Source organism: Giraffa tippelskirchi, chromosome 11 (assembly GCF_054371585.1).
Source record: "Giraffa tippelskirchi isolate mGirTip1 chromosome 11, T2T-mGirTip1v1.2.pri, whole genome shotgun sequence".
NCBI classification, from domain to species: Eukaryota; Metazoa; Chordata; class Mammalia; order Artiodactyla; family Giraffidae; genus Giraffa; species Giraffa tippelskirchi.
The window spans coordinates 3,422,344-3,443,233 of record NC_137285.1 but is presented as its reverse complement, the minus strand read 5'-3'; the positions used below and the strand labels follow the sequence as shown (position 1 = coordinate 3,443,233).

At 52.3% G+C, this 20,890-nt stretch overlaps 1 protein-coding gene across 3 annotated transcripts; it reads right to left on the bottom strand.

Moving 5' to 3' along the window:
- Positions 1-3,728: 3,728 nt before the first annotated feature.
- On the bottom strand, positions 3,729-18,232 carry LOC145525141 (SEC14-like protein 3). 3 transcript variants are annotated; one of them, XM_081537995.1, is made up of 12 exons: positions 18,091-18,232; positions 12,281-12,356; positions 11,971-12,014; positions 11,805-11,864; positions 10,378-10,566; positions 9,402-9,497; positions 8,464-8,524; positions 7,224-7,307; positions 6,292-6,398; positions 5,758-5,897; positions 5,486-5,655; positions 3,729-4,635 (listed from the first exon to the last, which is right to left on the bottom strand). In XM_081537995.1, the coding sequence occupies exons 3-12, from the start codon at positions 11,980-11,982 to the stop codon at positions 4,514-4,516; spliced, it is 1,041 nt and encodes a 346-aa protein (XP_081394121.1). In that variant the 5' UTR covers positions 11,983-12,014; positions 12,281-12,356; positions 18,091-18,232; the 3' UTR covers positions 3,729-4,513. The 3 variants fall into 3 exon arrangements, with proteins under 3 accessions (XP_081394121.1, XP_081394120.1, XP_081394122.1); XM_081537994.1 differs by lacking the exon at positions 18,091-18,232 and adding an exon at positions 13,230-13,283; XM_081537996.1 differs by lacking the exons at positions 10,378-10,566; positions 11,805-11,864; positions 18,091-18,232 and adding an exon at positions 13,230-13,283.
- Between the last annotated feature and the right edge of the window lie 2,658 nt (positions 18,233-20,890).

Genomic DNA, 20,890 nt, shown 5'->3' with positions numbered 1-20,890 from the left:
TAAGACTTTAGTACAAGTATGTCCCTAATATGGCATGAAAAAGTTCTTCCTTGTTTATCTGAAATTCAAATTTAACGAGGCATCCTGTAATTATCTGCAACTCTACTCTGGGGTGGTGGGCACCCATGGAGCTGGAACACCTCCCCCAACACCCCAGCCCTCTAGAGGTGGGAGACACTGTCTCCAGCTGCCTCTTTCCTGGACAGGGGACAGGGGACAGTTAGTTCTTAGCGACTGGACTAACTTGTGTTATCCCGTTTGATGGGGGGAGAAACCGGCAGAGAGGTCAGCCAGACTGGAGGCGGCAGATGCTGAGTGTGATAGGAAATCGCTTTCCTGGGGCCTGAGAGGTTAAGGCAGACCCCAGGTGGGGTTGGGGGAGATGTCTTTCCCACGCCGGGGGCCTTTGATCTGGGGCACGCTGGGAGTTAGGTCCCCCAGGGGCCGCTTCATGCAATGCTCAGGACAACCACAAGGAGGCAGCACCTCCCAATCCGCCCACCTTGGCTGCTTCAAACCACTTGCAAGATCATTGAGAAGCATACATGTGACTGAATCGCTCCCGGTAGGCCTGATTCCATGCTGAGTGTTTTGTGATGTGGCTTATTTACTCGGCAACCACATTGTGTTCGGGTCTCTGTTTCCTGGAGTTGGAGTCCCTTGAACCCTCCCACCCCCCCATCCCCCTTTCCTACTGTCTTCCAGCAGAGTCAGACGTAGAGCTGACTCACACACAGGCTGTGTGACCTTGGGCAAGTTACCTAACCTCTCTGAGTCTTGGTTCCCTCACTGTACAATACTCCGTAACGACCTTCTGAAGCTGCTGAGAGGGTTACAGGAGAAATGACTTGCAAATTCGGCCAGAGTGAGTCTCATAGAGGGGGCTATTGAATCACTATTATGACTATGGCGAGACACATCCACTTCAGGGACAAACAGTTGGTGACTGTGCCATCAGATGAGTAATTTACAGAGCAAATATGCCAATTATACGGTTCAGGGACTCCAGTCCTAAGAATTTATTCAGAGGAAATAATTGGATGGTGATTCGAAGATGTGTATCTGAGGGTGATTTTCACGGTTTTATTTTTATACGAGAAAGTCTTGGGCACTCCTTCAAGGCCCAGTGCGTAAAGGAGCATTCTTCCAATCTGGTCCTGCTTGTTAGGTCCCCCCAAGTCCTTTCTGTGTCCTGGTATATTCTATGACTCCTGGAAGTCGCCGGGATGCAGTCTGAACATCCCAGCCCTGATTTCAGAGCCTCCCGGCCGAGGCAGTCTCATCTCTCACCACGACACACACTGCACCTCTTGCCTCCCCCTGACCCCTTGCCCTGCACTCCAGTCTCTGAGCCTTTGCTCAGGTCATGCCACCTGCTGGGAATGCCCTCCCCACCCCCACTTCCCTCTGTTCTCAGCCTTCAAGGTCCATCTCTAATGGTTCCTGCTCCTTGAACCCTCCCTGCCACCTCCCCACCCCCCCATCATCATGCAGCTCCCTCTCCTTGGACAAGAATCATCAAATGATGCCCACGGAGAACATGGCTGGAGCGCTTACTACACGCCAGGCGCTGTGTTGTGTAAACTCTGTCACGACCTTTTCGGTACCTGGTGCCACCGTTATCATCCTATAGATGAGAAAGTGAAGTCCACGTGTGGTGAGCCTCCCGTCAGCAGTTACTCTCACTAAATCCCACGTGAGTGAGGAGGCTTCAGAGCCTTTTCTAAAATCAGGAGGCATTGCAGGCAGGTGGATGGGGAGGCCTAGGGTGGGGGAACATGGAAGCGCTCAGCCTGGCCCAGCTCAGCCATGCCCTGGGCTCACGTGTGGCCTCCAGCGAGGCTTGTTCCTTCCTCAGCCTGCTCTGGGCCAATTTAAGGAGGCTGGGGAGGGGGCGATGTCTCTTCTCATTATGGCTGCCCCCAGGAGGCTTTTGCGGGTTGCTCAAGCCTTGCTTCTCCGGAAAGCCTGGGTCTCCCCCTTCACACACAGTGGGAAGCCTGCAGGCCTCGGTCTTCCTGCTGCTACACTGCTCGCTGACCACAGCTGAAATGGGGGTGCCCATTGGCCAAGGCTAAGCAGGGTCTCTTTCTCTCCCCATGTCACCTCCTGGACACTCAGAACAAAGCGCCTGGCCCCTGGGTGAGACTGGACACCTGGAGGCAGCTGCCCATCGACTGTGGCTGTGAGTTTGCCATGGCTGGGCATCGGCAGATGCCAAGGTGCACCTTTTTGGCTCTTGGCTGCAGCCCTAGCCTAGGCTCTCTGTGCTACCCCTGCCCCCGCCTCCTGGTAGCAAGTCCCCGCCCCGTCCACAGTGGGGTCTGTGAACTGCGGTCGAGGAGCTGGGACAGATGCAGATAATCTGACAATACAGCTCACAGCAGCCTCGGCCCCAAGGGTGGAAAGAGTTCACCCCTTCTTCCTCTGCACCCCTGATGCAGCCTAAGGGTGGGGCCTTTCCTTCAGGGGACAAGAGTGAGACCCGATGCTGAGCCATCCTCTCCCACCACATCCTTGCCCCACCTGCAGGCGCTGCCACCATCTTCCAAGAGCATCCATCCATCCACCTCTTCTCTGCCTACCTCCCCATCCCTTATTTGTAGGGTGGCCAGATAAAATAAAGGACACCCAGTTAAATTTTAGTTTCAGATAAATAGTACATTTTAAGCATGTCCCAAGTATTGCTTTTTTTCTTCTTCTAAATCTGACAACCCTTTCTTCTCTTCCTCCTTCCTATCCACCCCTCTCCCCAGCCCCCAGCTCAGAGAGTCGGCGGTCTTGTCCTGTTCTGGCAAGTTGCTGCAGTAACGGGAATTAGTGGTGGGAGGGTGGGAGGCAGCAGGTGGGAGGAGGGAGGCTTTGGCTCCAGTCCTATTTCTGCCACCCATGGACTGAAGAAAAGGAGGCCAGTGCTGTTTTTGATCTATAAAATGTATCTCTAAGTGCAGATGGAAAGTACTAGCTGCTGCTTCACGTTAGCTTGAATGGTCTCGGACTCAGGCCTCTTCTGCCCATGGCAGGGCTCACCCCAGCAGGCTTGGCTCTCAGCTCATTCCCAAGGAACCTCAAATCCTTCGGTCCCCACCCACCCACGTTCTCTGTGGAACTCATCTCCTTATGTCAAGAGATGTATCAGGACCTGGGGCTCAAGCCAACAGCTCCATGTCCCCGGAGCAGGAAGCTCCTGGGGCCATGGTGTCTCCCCGCATCACCCAGGGTCATGGTGAATGGCAAGAGGCCATGCTTCTCAGCAGCCATGTGAGCAGTGAACTGTATGCTGGGCTTTGAAGCACAAGCCCTTCCTGCTCTGCTGTGAGTTTCCTTGGATGACCTGATTAATCAGCATCGGGGGTCTCCATTGTTCCAACTGCTCAATGGGCATAATCCTCTTCTGCCCACAAACTGGAAATGGAGAGGGTGACATCCAAGACATTTCCACTGGACAATCTAAGATATTCCTTCTTCTCTGTAAAAGTAGAGTCTTAGGTGGTGGTATTATGGAGCAATTAAGAGCAATGTCTTTGGAGTTAAAAAAACAAAACAAAACAAACACCTGGGTCTTGGATGCTGTGTGGTGTTGGGAGAGTGACTTCACCTCTCTGAGCCTTAGTTTCCTTATGCATATGTGGCTGTGATATGTAACCCCAGGGCAGGCGTGAGAGTGAAATGAGCTAAACTCATAAAGCACTTGGCACCGTCTAGGTACATCAAGAGAACTCACTGAATGACAGCTGTGATTTTATTTTATTTTGTTTTATTATTGCCAGGCAGCAGCTAGAGCCAGATGTGACTTCCTTTGCTTTTAGGGAAGTGCCTTTAATTGCTTGAAACATAAGCTGTGAGTTCCAAGGGGAGGTGGCGAGGGTGGGAGTGAGAGGTTGGGAAAGCTCTGTGTCTTGAGTCAGACAAAGCCTTCTATAGACAGCTCCTACCTACCCCAGGAGGCAGCCGGTGCCAGAAATCTGGGGGCTGGGTCACATGAGTCTCAGGAGAGACCATCCCGGCCCCCAGGCCCTGTCCGAGGTGCTGAAATCTCCCCTTGTAGACTTCTTCTTATCTTGCACACCCATTTGCTGCCTACCTCCATTCAACTTCACATTAGTTGAGCATTTACTTATATAAGAGGTAGAAGTAAAAAGAATTTAGATACATCTCGGACCCAAGTTGCTGATAACTCATGGGGAAGAAATTCAAGCACACGAATGCCTCAGGAGAAGTGAGAACAAAGGCTAGGAGATGCATTTTTCTATTTCTCGGGCTGCAGGGACATCCTCCTCTTGTTTCTACCCTTGCTTCTTCCTCTTCTGCAACCTCAGCATCCTCCAAAGTGGTGCCTCTCCTACTTTTCCTGATTTGACCAGAGCGTATGAGTTTTCCCCAAGGCAGCCCTTTCTCTTCTGACTAATGTCAGAGTCAAGAGGACTACTGAGCAAATTTTGGAGGGAGGTGGGGAGAAGAATACAGAGACAGAAAGCAAAGGGTCAGGGTCTCTGGGAAGTGAGGGAGCTGCCTAGACAGGGGTGAGCTCTTTGTCATATTTCTGCATGCCCTCATCCGGGAGCAGCACCTCCACTGTGAAGCTGACCTTCTTGGCGTGGACAAAGCTATAGGTGTTGTCAAAGCGCAGGACATCTGGGAGGACAGATGGAAAGATGGGTAGTTGGGCCTGACTCCATACTCCCTGCACCCTGCTCCAGCCTTGGGGGAGAACAGGTTGTTTTCCCACCTGTTGTGTTTGCCAAGCTGGGCCAAGCTCTCCCCACTCTTGTTCTCTTCCCCATGGGAACTGCCCCTCCTGAGCAGGGCCTGTAAACAGACCCTGACCTCCCCCTGGCACGTGCCCAGCCTGGCTTTAGTTGCACCAACTGGCAACGAGAACAATGGCCACTGCATGCCATTGTCTCCGCACCTGGATAGTCACATGACGGGGTGTCCTCGGGGGGCAGTGGGGAATGTCAGAGGCCTCCCAGCCCCCGAGGATGAAGTGGGGTGCTGGGCTAGGCCTGCACACACCTCCTGCCCCCCCTACTTACAAGCCTCCTTACAAGCGCTCTGAGAGGCAGGAGTCGTAACCTCTGCTCCACAGGTGAGCAAACCAAGGCTCCGGGTTGGTGAGACTTTCAGGGTTTTCTCCCAGGGTTATGCCGCTACCACCAGGCAGAGCTAGAGCCCCGGCGCCACACTCAGCTGTGTGGCTCTGAGGTTGACGTACTTCTTGGAGCCCCGGTTTCCCCCTGGAGACAGTCATTCCCCCTATCAAGCCTTGCTTGTGACCTGCGATGCTCTCAAGCCCTCCGAGGCCTGTTTGGCTCCCCGCACACCGCAGGCGCATTTGCGTGTGGACCGGATGAACGACTGCGGATGAATGGCCTGACCTAGGCTGTGTGTCCCTGGGGGGGTCACTGCCTCTGTTTCCTTCTCTAAACCATGGGACAGGTGGCTCCATCCTTCCCGAGCCGGGGCCCAGCCAGGGCACACTCACAGACGCCGGCCTCCGTGCAGGTGAGGCTCCCGTCTTCGGGCACCATGTGGGCGTTGTAGCGCTGACTGGCCAGCACCTCCGTCATCTCCGTGGCCCGCTGCCGCTCCCCCATCTTGGTCTTCAGGAAAACCCCGAAGCCGATGTCCCCTCCGTCCGACGCGAACTGCCACCTGTGTTGGGGGCAGGGGAAGGAGCACGGGTTGCTGCTGAGTCTGAGAGACCCCCGCGGGGCGAGGGTCTGGCTGGGGTGCAGGCGGTGGCCTGAGCCTTACCTGAGGACACAGCCTGGGAACAGGATCTCGTACTCCACCTGGTGTGAGGAGCCACGGCTGATCTGCGCCGAGTGCTCGTACTGAGTCTTCACCTGGTCCCGCACGTACATGGACTTGGGGATCTCCCCACCGTAATTGATCTGCGGGCACAGAGCAGGATGGGCTTGTTCCCGGCTCCCAGCCATTACATCATTCAAGCTGTGTCTCCTGCCCGAGACGTTTCCCCATCTTCCAGAAGTAGTCTGCTCATCCTGTCCCCCAGCCCCCACACCCCGGGAAGCCTTCTGTATCCCACCAGCCTCGGTCAGGGCCTCTTCTGGGAACTTTCTCTCCCAGCTCATCCCTCTGGGTCAAAATTCTCCCATTTCTCATTTGCCTGAACAGCTGCTGAGAGCTCTGTTAGGGCAGAGCTGGGGCTAACTCAGTACCTGGCTCACAAGTGTTTCTCCATAGACACTGGAGGAATGAAGGAGTGGATGAGAAAGGAACCCGGCTTGACTCCTCTACCCTCCCTTGTTCTGGGGCTCTTCATACCTTAGTTAAACATTTGGGGTTCCCATCTGGGTCGGTCAGGGTGCCCCCAAACTGGGCAGGCAGTTCCTCAGGACTGATGAGTTTTAGCAATCCTTCCTTCCAGTTGCCTGTGGGCAGAGGGGTTGAAGGGTGACTATTGAGCATGGGGGGGAGCCGTCAGCCCCCTATTCCTACCAGGAGGGCCTGAGCTTGGCGGGTGGGGGAAGCCCTGTAGGACTTATGCTGCCAGGGCTGATTCCCCAGCCTTTCAGGCCTTGGGCTGTAGAAGTGTCTTCAGGCATTGTATTGTTATGGAAACATGTTTTCCCTGGCTGATCGGTTTGCCCATGTTTGATGGTCTCCCAGTGATGAGTAGTCAAGATTAATGTTGTCTAATTGCCTTAAGGACACTTTAGACCCCAATGAGGACAAGGACCATGTTGGGGGCCTTGCAGTGTGCAAATGGCCCACCCAAGTCAGACCTCTGGGTGGGAGAGGGGCAGCCTGGGGCCTTTGAAAGGACCTCTTCCTCCCTGCTGCTTCACCATCACAACCATAAAGCCCATTACGGTTCTTCACACCCTGTGCAAAGGTCTGTGTTCTGGATTCTCAGGTGTCACATGGCCCCACCCCTGTAACCAACCCAAGTTATCCCCCCTGTGTGGCCATGGAAGGTTAATATAAAGAAACTGAGGCCCGTAGCCCAGAGGTTGACCAGCAACCAAACTGAAATTGACAAGTAGGAAGACATGGAGGCCTTAGTTGCCAAAGAGGCATGGCAGGGAGTAAGACACAGGTAACTGGATAGACTCCATAGTGCAAGACCCGCTACACTTTTGAGAGGGAGGAGCCTCTGGCTCTAGGTGATGTTTGGACCTCTGGATGGGGGTGATGGACCAACTTACCCCAAAGTTCATGAGTAGAGTTCGGGGGATGGAGCTGGAACTACTTACTTCCCAAGACTACAATTTTCCTGCGAGTGTCCTCACTCAAGAAGGGCTTCATGAGGTTGTACCCCACAGGGAACAGTTTGGTGGCTGGAGAGACATAAGCAAGTATAATTGGGGAAAAAATAATTCCGTCGGGCCGCTCTCCCCATAACAGTTAGAGCCAGCAGCGTGGAGGAATCATGAATTACCTTGGCAAGTTTCAACGCCCTGCACCTGACAAACCAGCCAGCCAGCTAAGACAACAAGCAGACAACTACCCAACCAACCATCATCCAATGTATCAAACAGCCAGCAGACCAGCCAACAAACAGCCAATCAATTCTCACCAACCCATCAACCAGCCTACCAACCAACTAGCCTCCTTACCAAATAATCAAACCCTACCAAACCAACTGACATGTCAATCAATCAGAAAACCAATCAGTCAGTTAAACAACCAGCTAACTGCCCAACCAACTGCCTTTTCCAGTCAGCCAACCATTCAAATAACCAACCAGCCAGCCATCCAAACAACCAGCAGTTAACCATCCACAATCCAGCCAAACCAACTAACCAGTCTGCCAACTAGACACTCACCCTCACAGCCAACCAAAATGCTAACTAGTGACTCAATCAGTCTACCAAACTAACAACTATCCAACCAGCCAATCGTATATGCAGTCAACTACCAGGCAATCAACTAGTCAGCTAACCAACTGGTCAGTTAAATAGACAACAAACTAAGAAATGAATCAACCAGTCAACCATCAACATACAGCCATCTTTCCATCAATCCACCCACCCAAACAACAACTACCCAAATACTATTGAGTTCCCACCTGGCCCCAAGCCTGTGAGGGATGCAATAGAAGTGAAGAATCAAAGGCTTTGCCTTCAAGGAGTAGACAACCCAAGGAAAGCAGGATGAACGTAAAGATAACTGGAGGTTCAGGAGGCAGGAGGCAGGAAAGGCCAGACTGGGCTGCACCCGCTGCCCAATGGCAGAGGCAGTTTGAGGAGGGAGAGATAGACATGGGGAGGAGAGGTGGGGGGGGTGTTCCTGCACAAGCTGGGGTTGGAGCTGCCTTTTGCAGGAAAACCAACCATAGGATTTACCATTTATGGAGCGCTTACTCTGAGTCATTTGCATGCAGCCAAGCAACCAACCTGCCTCCCTGCTTCCAGGAAAGAAGGCACTATTATTGTCCTCAGAGTTCAGATAAGGAGCTGGAGGCACAGAGGAGGGCAGTCGCCTGCCACACACCTTTCACAATGAGCATGAACTTCAGGGTTTCTGGGTAATTCTCTTCAAGGAGGCCAAAGAACTGCGGAACCAAGAAAGACTCCATCAGAGCCCATACCTCCTCTTCTACCCCCGTCCCTTTGCAACCTCCCCTTGGAGGTTTCAGAAGGCTGTGGAGGGTTTTCCTTCTTTCCATCACTTCCATGGTCCCTGGAGGAAACCTCTCCACAGACCATTATGACCACACTCTCATAATAATTACATAATAATAACCATCTTTAGAATGAATCTTATAGCAACAGTAGTACAGTGATGATGATGGCTACCATTCATTGAACGTTCACTACTGGGGCTTCACAGGTGGTACAGTGGCAAAGAATTCGTCTGCCAATGCAGCAGATGCAGGAGATGCAGGCTCAATCCCTGGGTCGGGGAGGTCCCCTGGAGTAGGAAATGGCAACCCATTCCAGTATTCTCGTCTAGAGAATCCCAAGGACTGAGGAGCCTAGCGGGCTTCAGTCCATGGGGTCACAGAGACTCGGTCACGACGGAGCGAGTGAGAACGCACGCTCGTTTGCCAAGCGCGCTGTGTGCAGTTTGTGTATTAGCTCACAGAAGTATGGCTATGTCCCTTGGAAGTGCAGACAATCAGTGCCCCCATTTTGTAGGCAAGGACAATGAAGCGTGGGCGGAGAGAATGGCTTGCCCGTGTCACGGAGCGGAGGTGACAGGGCAGGGAGGGCTCATTGGAAGCTGGCCGCTGCGGTGTCCGTGCGTGCTGCTCCCGAGGCCTGTTCTGTGCAGTCTCCGGGAAACACAGTGATGGGCCCGGGCTGCAGTGGTGAGGCCCAGCAAAGGCCACCACCTGGTACTAGATCCTGGCTCTGAGCAAGCAGCCAGGTCACCGCTGGGCAAGCTGGTGGTTAAAGCCAGCAGGGACGCCCGGGGCCTTTGCTCACCTCCTGGTACACTTCCACCAGGGGTTTCCAGAAGTGCTTCAGCCCCAGCCCCTCGCAGTCGAATATCATCACGATGGTCTCAATCTTCCTCCCCAGCTGCGAGGACAAGAGCAAGGATCAGGGTGCAGGCTCAGAACCTGGGAGATGGTGCCTCAGCACGTGACCCCCCCAGGGCTTCTCCCAGCTGCCTGCTCTGTCCTCAGAGGAATGAGCAGACAAAACAGTGACTGCATTTACCATCCGTCCATCCACTGTCCGTCACCCAGTCATCATCTATCCGCCCTCCATCCGCCTATCCACCCGTCCATTAATTGACCCACCTATTCACCAAATCACCCATCCATCCCTTCATACGGCCGTTCATTTATCCATTCATCCCTCCGTTTGTCCAGCTAATATTTATTAAACACCTGTTTTGAGCCGGGCACTGAAAGTATGGCATGTAACTCAATAATCCAGAGTTCTTATCCTTAAAGAGTTCAGAGTCTGTCTGGGGAGACTGACAAGCAACTGGGTCAGCACAGTACTGGGCTGAGAGCCGCAGCCGGACAGCACAGAAGGTGTGGGGACAAACGTTAACCCAGATGGGGGCCTCAGAGGAGGTGATGGTCTGAACCTTGAAAGATGGACAGGACAGAGCCAGTGGAGGTGTGAGGGAAATGTGTGTGTGCTGGGGGTTGGATCATCCCAACAGAAGGAACAGCGAGGGCAAAGACTCAGAGGGAATCAGAGTAGCTAGCGTTGTTGAGAGACCCCAGGTGCCAGCCACATACTCATATTATCTAAATTCATCTCTGCAACCGTTATTATTGTGTCGGTTTTGGAGGTGAGGAGACAGGCTCAGAGAGGGGTGAGGTGACTTTCCTAAGTGGCACAGCTGGGAAGGGTCAGAACTGGTGTGTGAGCCCAGAGCCCTCTGACCATGACATCGAGGGTGCCGGTGTGCTTCTGGGACCGCGTGCCCGGGCAGCCTCACCCGCTTGGTCTGCAGGTCACACTCATGCAGGATGCGCTCACAGTCCCTCATCTTGGTCTTGAGCAGGTCCTGCTTGGTGACCGAGAAGAGCAGGCCCTTGGGGTCCAGCGGCCCGATGATGTCGTACCACACGGGGCAGCCGTCACGGTCATAGCCGCACAGGCCTCCAGGCATGTACTTCTGGATCACCTGGGCGAGGACAGACACGTGGAACTGGGCAGTGTGCAACCTCCCAGAGACCCCCTTGGGCTTCCCTGGTGGAAAAGATGGAAAAGAATCTGCCTGCAATGCAGGAGATCTGGGTTCGACCCCTGGACTGGGAAGATCCCCTGGAGGAGGGCATGGCTAAACCACTCCAGTATTCTTGCCTGGAGAATCCCATGGACAGAGGAGCCTGGTGGGCTACAGTCCATGAGGTCACAAAGAGTCAGACACGAGTAAGCAACCAAGCACAGAGATCGCCGCCCCACCCCGCCCCCTCACCAAACCAGGCTGCCCTGGGTGGTCTGAGCCTGCACACACCGTAGTACAAGCACCTTCCCTTCCCTGGAGGGTGGCCCTACTGTCTGGGTGAGAAAGCCAAGGGGCTTGCAGGGGAGGGCCTTGCTCGTGGCAGGTACAGGGCAAAATCAGGACTCAGCCAGGCCTGCCGGAGGCCTCTGGGCTCCTGAGTTCTGCCCCCCAAAGTCTCTCATGCCCCTTTCCATGGAGAGGGGTTTGGCTTAGTGATGAAAAACATGAATAGTGAAAGTGAGCAGACCTGGTTCAAACAACAAATGCAGCTGCTTCCCTGCTGTGCATCCTTGAACAAGTGACACCACCTCTCTGAGCCTCATTCCCCCTCCTCTGTTGGGGAAAGTCCCCAAGATCACATTGGCATAGCAGCCTGCCTGACTCAGAGCTTGTGCTCCGCCAATGAAACTAGGACTGTTGTTTAACTAAGGCACCACGATGGGCCTGTTCTCCCCGACTCCTCCGTGGGCGAAGTTTCTTTCCCACCTAGACAGGATGCTTTGAGCAAGGCTCCAGGGGATAAGGGCTCAGAGCCACGAGCTAACTGTGCTGCTGAAGAGCCTGTGTTTGGAGGCTTGCGCTCAAATCCCAGCCCCACCTAGGGGCTGTGGGACTCTGGGTGGCTGCTTAACCAGTGCTGGGCCTCAGTGTCCTCATGCGTACAATGGGCACAGCTGTATCCACCTCAGGCGTTTGCGAGGATTAAATGAGCTCATGCAGGTAAAGTCTTAACTCAAGCTTGGATCTTAATAGGAAATATTCATAATTATTACAGGAGAATTGGCTGTAGTTTCCCGGGGGTTCCACAGGCCTCTCAGGCTTGCTGCCCTCTACTCATGGCCCCCAGTGATGCTGAGGCTGTTGGGTGGTATGTCTGTCAAAGACTGGGGATGAGGGGGGAGCTGCTGGCTCACCTCGGGGGGCTGCCATTCAAGGATGTGGTCAATGTCCATGGTCTTCCGGAACTCCATGTACTGAAAGGGAGATGCATGGTAAGGAGGGGATGGAGGTAGAGGCTGGAGGCAGGAATTGCCCCTGACAAAGGCCCTCACCAAATTTTCAGAGGGGTATAGGTCTCACCTTGCGGAGCATGGCCTCTGATTTCTGCAGGTCGAAATTCCGAGCTGTGGGAAGACGGAAGGAAGGGGTGAGGTGCGAAAGAGGCTGCCTTGCAGTCACCTTGTCCTGGTCCTGGGCAGGAGGCGGGGCTATGGAGGGCACCAGGGACCTTAGAGGGGACCTTCCTTTCTTGTCCCCTCCCCTCTCTGGGACCTGAACATGAAGCAAGATGATGCGGTCAGATCCTGCGAGCCATGGGTCCTTCTGGAGCAGTTGGTACCAGGTCCCTCTTGCTGCCCCTCGTCCTGACCTCCCCCACGTCTGCCCTCACCTCGGAGCCAGCGCAGAAGGAAATAGTCATCCGGGTTGGGCAGGGCAGACAACACGTCCTGGACATTTTCTCGGAACTGGGAAGAGAGATGCTGGTTGAAGAGGTGTTCACGCTGAGCCTTGAGCTCAGATTAGGTGAATTTTTTTTTTTTTTTTCAGTTTCTTTCCTTCTCTTCCAGTGCAGTCTGGCCTGCGGTGATGGAAGATGGGTGGACAGAGGGATGGAGAGGTGAATGGAAGGAAGGCTAGACGGGTGAGTAAATAGAAGAAAGGATGGATGGATGGATGGAAAAAAATGAAGAGGAAACCAATGAATGGACAGAGGAGATGGGGCGTGAATGGACGGAGGAGGGATAGATCGTTGGGTGGGCCGGGGTGAGAGGAGGAATGAAAGAAAAGATAGATAGGTGGGTTGGCGGGTAGCTGGGTTGAGGTGTGAATGTATTCTTTGTTCTTTTCATTTGTTAGCCCCCCAAAGCTTCTTTTTTCCAGCCCATTTTCTGTGAAAACATGGCTAGTGATCATGCATCCTCTTCCCCATTGACTGTGGGGATGACATACACACTCTGCCCCGACTCTCAGCTCTTACAGACAGGTCATCTTTCAGAGTCCCGGGGGGTGGAACGGAACACAGTCCGAGGGCAGAGCCTCAGCATCGTCAGCTCCCGCCTACAGGGAGGTGGGGAGGGGGCAGGTCAGATAAAGTTCTCAGGTCTGGCCCCTGGATGAGTGGCCAGGCTCGGTCTGGCACCTACCCTATCGTCTGCAAACGGTGCTGTTCCCCTGCCGCTGCCCTGGACTGGGCGGTCACCGGGCACCGTAGGACCTGACCCCGGGTGAGGTGACGGCAAAGAGACAGTGTCAAGGACGTGCTGAGCCCAACAGAGGGGAAGGGTTCCGGCCACCGTGCTCCCTCAGCCCCTCGGCCCATGCCCCTTGCCTCAGCTCACCTTGGCCAGGGTCTCTGCCTGCTTGGGATTCAGGTCTCCCACTCGGCCGCTCATGGTGCTGGGTGAGGCCGGAGGGGTGGGGGCTGCTCCAGTCAGAGGCCGAGCCTGCTCTGTGGCCCTGACCAAGCCAGGTCTTTTGCCCCCACTCCTGGGCATGGCTCCAGGGCACCTCCTCCTTGGCCAACCGTTGGATTACATAATTAGGATTAACTGAGGTCCCATGCTTGGCTCTGGATGGTTCTGGGGGTGGGTGGGGAGCAGGTGGGGAAAGGAGGGTGTGTCAGAGGTCCCCTGCCAGGGAGAGGAGGCTGGGAGGGAATGAGGCTGGCCTCCTGTGGTGTGGGTGTCCAGGCTGGGTGCCTGGAGAACCCCCTCAGTGCTCCCAGGCCTCCAGGGACAGGGGAACTTCAGGGGGAAAGAGTACTAATCCGAGTGCTGCTTCGAAGGCGGCAAATACTAATAAAACAATGAGTGCTCTCTGCAGGCACCCTCCTCTCCGACCCTCAGTCTCCCCCTCTCACTAATGAAGAAACCCTGCACCCACCATTCTGCTAAGATCACCCTTACCCAGCTCTGCCGGCTGGCAGTCAGGGACTTAGTCTAGTAAATATGTCAGTCACTGTTTTGGGGTGAGAGGCTCCTGGCTTTTTGCAACAAGTGTCCATATTCAACAGGAGCCAGGCTAGGCAGGAAAAATGGAACTCAAAAGGTTTCCTTGCTAAAGGCTTGTTTTCCTATGGTGACTTTCCTTCCTGTCTTTCAAATTCTCTCCTGCGGTGCCCATCCTGTGCCCTCAATACAGGGAAGGGCTGAGGACCCCGAGCCCTGCCGATCCCCTTTCTCATGGCTGAGGTCACGAGGACACAGGAGGCCTTGTCCAAGATCCCCCATTCCCTGGGCCCTAAGGGGGAGGAGGGGCATGCTGATGCCCGTGAGGCGGTATGGGTGCTCCTTGGGGTTTTAAACATCTGATCAGTGAGGGGTGACCCACCACTCTGCCAAGTGACGAAGGAAACCCAGAAGGTTCCCCTGTCTTTTGCCTGAGACATGGAGACTGTCAAGGGTTGTGCACCTCGAAGAAATTTTTCCTCCAGCTATTGGAAGCTCCAAGGGCAGAGGCCACATTATCCATGACTGTCTGTAAGGAAACCAGGAGTGCATCTGCTGGAGATCACAGTATAGCTATGTGGCTACCTCTTCCAGGCCTTGGGAGGCAGGTCCACGTGGGCTGAAACTCTCCCCTGGTCTAGCCTCGGACCCAATAGCTGGGCTAGCCCAAGGCTCTCTTCCCAGGGCTCTCCTACCCTCAGAACACTGCGGGTCCCCATGCCTTGGCTATCTTGGGACCGATTTAGCTGAGGCGGGTGAGTGCTGAAACCTCTCTGCTCTGGGCCCTGATAGAATCAGGTGCAGTTGAAGGGGAGCCGTCTTTGGCCATCTCCCTCCGTCCAGGGCGCCTGGTGCATACACTCTGCAGCAGTTAGGTAATTCTACACCCTCTGGTCCCTCCCCGCTTCACATTCCAGCCTCTTTCTGCTGCCACCCACACCCACTTCCCGCCAGGCGGGCAGCGTGCAGAGACTGGGTTCTCCCACTGCCTCTCATTAGCCCCTAATCCTGCTTGTTTCTCACCAGTCTCCTTTCTCCCCCTAATCCTCTTGATGGGAGGGTCTCCGGTTACCCCTGGGGACGTCAGTGGCTGGGCAGGCAGGGCCAGGAGGAGGAGTTGGGGGTCCTCCCAGGACCTGTGAGCTATGCAGAGCTGAGGGGTATCAGAGATAACCTTAATTGCTTTTCCAGACCACAAATTCATATTATCATCATCACGACTGACAGCACTATTTAGCAATGGAAATGCTCTGTATCTGGGGGGGTTTCCTAGCAGACATCACTGGTAGCCAGTTGTCACATGTGAAATGTGGGTGTTATTACTGTTCAATCACTAAGTCGTGTTCGACTCTTTGCAACCCCATGGACTGCAGCACGCCAGGCGTCCCTGTCCTTCACTGTCTCTCGGAGTTTGCTCAAACTCATGTCCATTGAGTCGGTGATGTCATCCAACCATGTCATCCTCTGTTGCCTCCTCCTCCTGCCCTCAATCTTTCCTGGCAAGTGGTTAGTTTTAATTAACTTAAATTTTGATTATTTTTATTGTAGATTCCTCATGTGGCTACCATATTAGCACAGATCTACAGTGTTTATTGAAGGCTTTTTATGTGCCAGACCCCAAACTAAGTGCATCGCCTCATTTAAACGTCAGAGCCCCCTTCTGGGCAGCTACTATCATTAAGTCCATTTTACAGACAAGCAAACTCAGGTAGAGAGAAGGTTAGTATCTTTTCCAGAGAGAAGCCCATGTAGTTCATCACTTTGTTGTCACACTGGAGGCCGCCCCTCAGCCTCAGCTCTGGAGGCTCCACCCCAAATAGGGAGAAGATCCAGGCACAGAAATCACCCCAGTGGGATGCAGGTGGCACTGAGCCAGACCTTGAAGAAAGGAAGGATGTCAGTTAGTGGAGATTGGATAGAGGAAAGGGCAACCCCCCGCCACCACCCTGTAGAGGAGACGGCATGAGCCATGGTGTGGAGCAGGGCAGATGAAAAGCACACCTGGGCTGTGTTGGGAGGGCAGAGCTGGGGCCGTAAACAAGATGTAAACACGTGTTTACAGTAAACAGGGTGGATCGGGTCCCTGCCTACACGGAACTCTCAATCTCCCATTTCTGCACTGAGAACATTACATCCTTATCAAACCGCTTGGAAACAGGTAGGAGTATCCTCATCTTACAGTTAAGGATATGAAAGACCAGAGAGATTAAGAAATTTTTCTGAAGACTCACAGCCCAGAAATGGGAAGCCAGGATTTGAACCCAAGCCCGTCTGACTCTGAAACCTGTACGGGAGCCACCACCCGGGTGCACCTTCCCCGAAAGGGCTCAACGTTGTACCCAGCCTGTAGGAGGTGCTGGATAAAAGTGAATAATCATTGTGTGTTAGGAAACCTGGATCCACTCACCTCGGGCTGCAGGGTATTCTGAGCCCAGGAGAATAGATTTCCCTACCTTGAAACAAAGACTTCGGTGAAAAAGAACCCCCTGAACCCCCACCGATAGTACTTGTCTTCTCCAAGTCCTAGTTTGCCAAGCTCTCAGGGGCCCATGGCAGCAACCAGGACACAAGCCAACAACCACAGGGGGTAGACAGGGCCACCCGCTCCACACCCTGGACCCCTCCTTCCAGACCTTGGTTACTAGGAAATGCGAAATGCCATCACATCAGAACCAGTTGGGTGAGTACAGAGGGGGCCCAGGGGGTGAGGGAGCCTCACCATGGGGTGAACGTTGCTGGGGAAGAGGCCAGGGTGGGGTTCAGAACACAGTGGGGTGAGGTGGGGTGGCCTAAAAAGGATAGATGAAGGGGGAACTGTGGGAGCAGGAGGTAGGAAGGGGCACCTTGCCCCAGTCCCAGCGGTGTTCTGGGTAGGACACTGGGATGGTCTACTTTCCCTGTTTCTCCTCTGGGCAGTTTCACCTCCTTCTTATTAAAGTGTGAATTCACATACAAGTTCACCATTCTTAAAGTGTACAATTAGTATATTCACAAGGTTGTATAATCTTATACAATCACTGTCTAATTGCAGAATATTGTTTACAAATATTTATTTCCTATTTGGTTGAGTCGGGTTCTCAGCTTTGGCACACGCAGGATCTTCTTGTAGCTGGCAGACTTTTCTCTAGAGTGGCACATGGCTTCCAGAGCACATGGGCTCTGTAGTTTTCGACACATGAGCTTAGTTGCCCCGAGGCATAAGGAATCTTAGTTCTCCCACCAGGGATGGGACCCTAGTCTCATGCATTGGGAGGCAGGATTCTCAACCACTGGACTACCAGGGAAGTTCCTAATTGCAGGATATTTTCATTATCCCCACCTCAAAAACCACTGTACCCTCTATCAGTCATTCCCCATTTCCTGCACCCCTGCTCCTGCCTCTAGCAACTACTAATCTACTCTCTATCTCGATAGATTTTCCTATTCTGGATATTTTATATTAATCGAATCATATAGTATGTGATCTTTTGACTCGCTTCATTAACTTAGCATAATGTATACAAGGCTCATCCATATTGTAGTTGGTATCAGTATGTCGTTTCTTTTCATAGCTGAATCATATTTTTTTTGCATGAATACACCACATTTTGCTTACCCATTCATCAGTTGATGGACATCTGGGTTATTTCCACTTTTTGGGTATTATGAATACTGCTGCTATGAACATTTTTTGTACAAATTTTTGTGAAAACGTATTTTCACTTCTCTTGGGTGTATCTTTAGGAGTGGAATTGCAGGTAGTAATTCTATGTTCAACCTTTTTTTTTGATATGGACCATTTTTAAAGTCTTTATTGAACTTGTAACAATATTGCTTCTGTTTGATGTTTTGGTTTTTTGACTGCAAAGCATGTGGGAATCTCAGCTCCCTGACCACACCCATATTGCTGACATTGGAAGACGAATTCCCAACCACTGAACTGCCGGGGAAGTCCCAAGATTTAGTTTTAGCTCTTATATTTAGGTCTCTGTTTAAAAAAATTTGTTTTCTGTTGTGGTAAAATATGCCTAACATAAAATTTTCCATTTCTAAGAGTGCAGTTGCGTGGCATTAAGTACATTCACACTGTCAGGCAGCCATCACCACCATCCATCTCCAGAACTTTTTCATCTTCCCAAATTGAAACTTTGTACCCATTAAACATTAACTTTCCATTGCTTCCTCTCCTCAAAGCCCCTGATGTCACTGGCAAAGCTCAGGAACAATTCTCGGGAAATTAAAATAGAATTTGGGTAATGAAATAAAGTCTAACCTTTTTTTCCCTTTTCCTCTGTGCTTAGTCTAGTTTCAATTGCTAACAGGTGGCTGCATGCAGAGACCTTGCATCGGCTCTTCAGACCAGAGTTCCTGGTGCAAAATGGCTGCAGCGACCCCTCAGCTCAGTGGGCCGTGTGCAGAAGCGCTGCACACGACACTCAATTCAAGATGGCAGCAGCGAGCCGTGTGCAGAGATGCTGCACCCAGCACTGTGATCTGAAGCTGGGCGCAGCACGGCTGTGCAGAGCTCCACCCACTCCCCCCGACCTTATAAAGCAGCCCTGCCCGTGGACTGTCAGGAGACCCTGGACTCCAGAGCTTGAGCCTGCACCTCTCCATTCTTTGATGAAAGAAATAAAGCTTTCCCAGGTGGCGTAGTGGTACATAATCCACCTGGCAATGCAGGAGATGCAGGAGATGCGGGTTTGATCCCTGGGTCAGGAAAATCCCCTGGGGAGGACATGGCAACCCACTCCAGTAATCTTGCCTGGAAAATTCCATGGACAGAGGAGCCTGGCAGGTTTAGTCCATGGGTTTGCAAAGAGTTGGACTGAGCATGCATGCAATCTTCTTCTTTCAAAACTAAACTCTGTCTCATTCTTTTGACTTGAATGACAACAGGTAGGAGGACCCTTGTTGGGGCCTGACTGGAAAGGTCAGTAACCGTGGCAACCACCGTCCTGCTTTCTGTCTATACAAATCTGACTACTCTAGGTGCTTCTTGGGAGTAGAATCATACAGTATTTGTCTTTTTGTGTCTGGCTTCTTTTGCTTAGTTTAATGTCGTTGAAGGTTCATTCATGTAGCATGTGTCAGAATTTCATTCCTTCTTAAAGGTTAAATAATATTCCATGGTATGAACAGAATACATTTTGCTTATGCATCCATTTCTTAATGCATACATGGGTTGTTTCCACCTTTTGGCTATTATGAATAAAACTGTTATGAGCACTGGTGTACAAATACCTGTTCGAGGCCCCAGTTTTCCGTTCTACCCAGAAGTAGAATTTCTGGATCATAACGTAATTCTATGTTTAATTTTTTGAGGAACTGTATACTGTTCTGCACGGTGTCTGCACCATTTTACATTCACAGTAGCCATGCACAAGCATTCCAGTTTCTTCACATCCTCGCCAATACTTAGCATTCTCTGTTGTTTGGGAATAGCCATCCTCAGGGGTGTGAGGTGGTGTTTCACTGTGGTTTTGCTTTGCTTTCCCTAATAATCAGTAACGTTCAGCGTCTTTTCATGAGACATTGCCCCTTTGTGTATCTTCTTTGGAGAAACATCTATTTAAGTCTTTTATTCATTTTTAAATGAAGTTTGTTGTTGTCATTGACTTGTAGGAGTTCTATATAGATTCTGAACTTTAATCTTATCAGCTACATGATTTGCAAATATTTTCTCATTTCATGGGTTGCCTTTTCACTCTGTTGATAGGTCCACACAAGTTTTAAATTTTAATGAAGTCCAGTTCATCTGTTGTTTCTTTTGTTACTTGTGTGTTTAGTGTCATTTTCAAGAAGTCGTTGCTGCCGAATCCAATGTCATGAAGCTGATCCTTTGTGTTTTCAGCCAACAAGCCCTTGCTGCTTACCATAGGAATGGGTTGCTATGGTGATAGGAGCATGGAGTAGGGTTATTAAGGAGGCTGCAAAGTGGAGGAGCTTGTACACTGTCCAGGGCCAGAGCTGGAGCACCCATGCTCACGATACCAGGGGGCACCCTAAGGGCATGGAGTGTTCCAAGATCATACCAAACTGGTCTCTGCTTTTATTGCCATTCTTGGGGAACCAGGAGTGCCCAAGACTGCTGTGGAGGAGGCTGAGTCTGGGGGTGATTGCAAACAAACTACCAAGCAGCTGTAATTCCTCTCCTAACATTGAGCGAGTCATCCTCAAGTGGTTCAAAATTATATGGTGCTGAAACAGCTGAGTTTGAACCTTGGCTTCCCCTCTAATGTTGTAGGTGAGCTTGAGTGTCAGATTTCTCATCTGTAAATTGGAGCTAACAAAATTCCCTTCTTATAAGTTTACTGGGACGGTTAGAAGAGGCCAGTAAGGTATTTCACCACCTCCCAGCACATACGTGATCAGCAGACCTGGCTTTTATGGTTATGTTTGGGCCGCTCACCCAGCCTGCCCTCAACTCCAGGACACCGACATAGCCAAGCGAGCCCATCCTTTCTGGGTCCTTCTCTGTTTGGCAGCTGCTCCACCCAACTCTCTCCTTGGGTCTCTCCAGAGGGCTGAATCACGCTGCCAGGTTCTGCCCTCCTCCAGCCGTACTCCTGGTATGACCCAATCTCTGGGGGTCGTTGGGTAAGAGGGACGCAGGGCTCTGGAGGCTGCCACCCCAAATTCCAAGCCTGGCACCATCACTGAGCAAATGAACGTGCCTCTGAGCCTTACTTTCCTCCCCTGTAAAGCAGGGAAGACTATGTTTATTTCTCAAAATCAACACAAGATAGTGTAGGTGGGGGTCAATAGGAGTCAACACGAGACAGGTGACCACTCCGCCACGTGACAAGCACTGGTCCTGTCGCTCCAAGAACACAGAGAAGGCACCTGAACCCTGCTGGGGGGCGGGAAGAGGCCCAGGGAAGGCCTCCCAGACGAGGGCTCCGGGAGCCTTGAGGGTGCAGGGAACAAGACCAGGAAGGGATGGACTTCCCTGGTGGTCCAGTGGTTAAGACTGTGCTGCCAATGCAGGCGGCGTGGGTGTGATCCCTGGTCAGAGAACTAAGATCCTGCGTGCTGCATGGTGTGGCCAAAAAAAAAAAAAAAAGATTGGG

Coding starts and splice junctions, on each gene's coding strand:
- LOC145525141 (XM_081537994.1), bottom strand. CDS start 13,283: ATGAGCGGCCGAGTGGGAGACCTGAATCCCAAGCAGGCAGAGACCCTG. Junction 10,567..11,804: donor TTGAATGGCAGCCCCCCGAG/GTGAGCCAGCAG, acceptor GTCCTCGCCCAG/GTGATCCAGAAGTACATGCC. Junction 8,525..9,401: donor TGGTGGAAGTGTACCAGGAG/GTGAGCAAAGGC, acceptor TTGGTTCCGCAG/TTCTTTGGCCTCCTTGAAGA.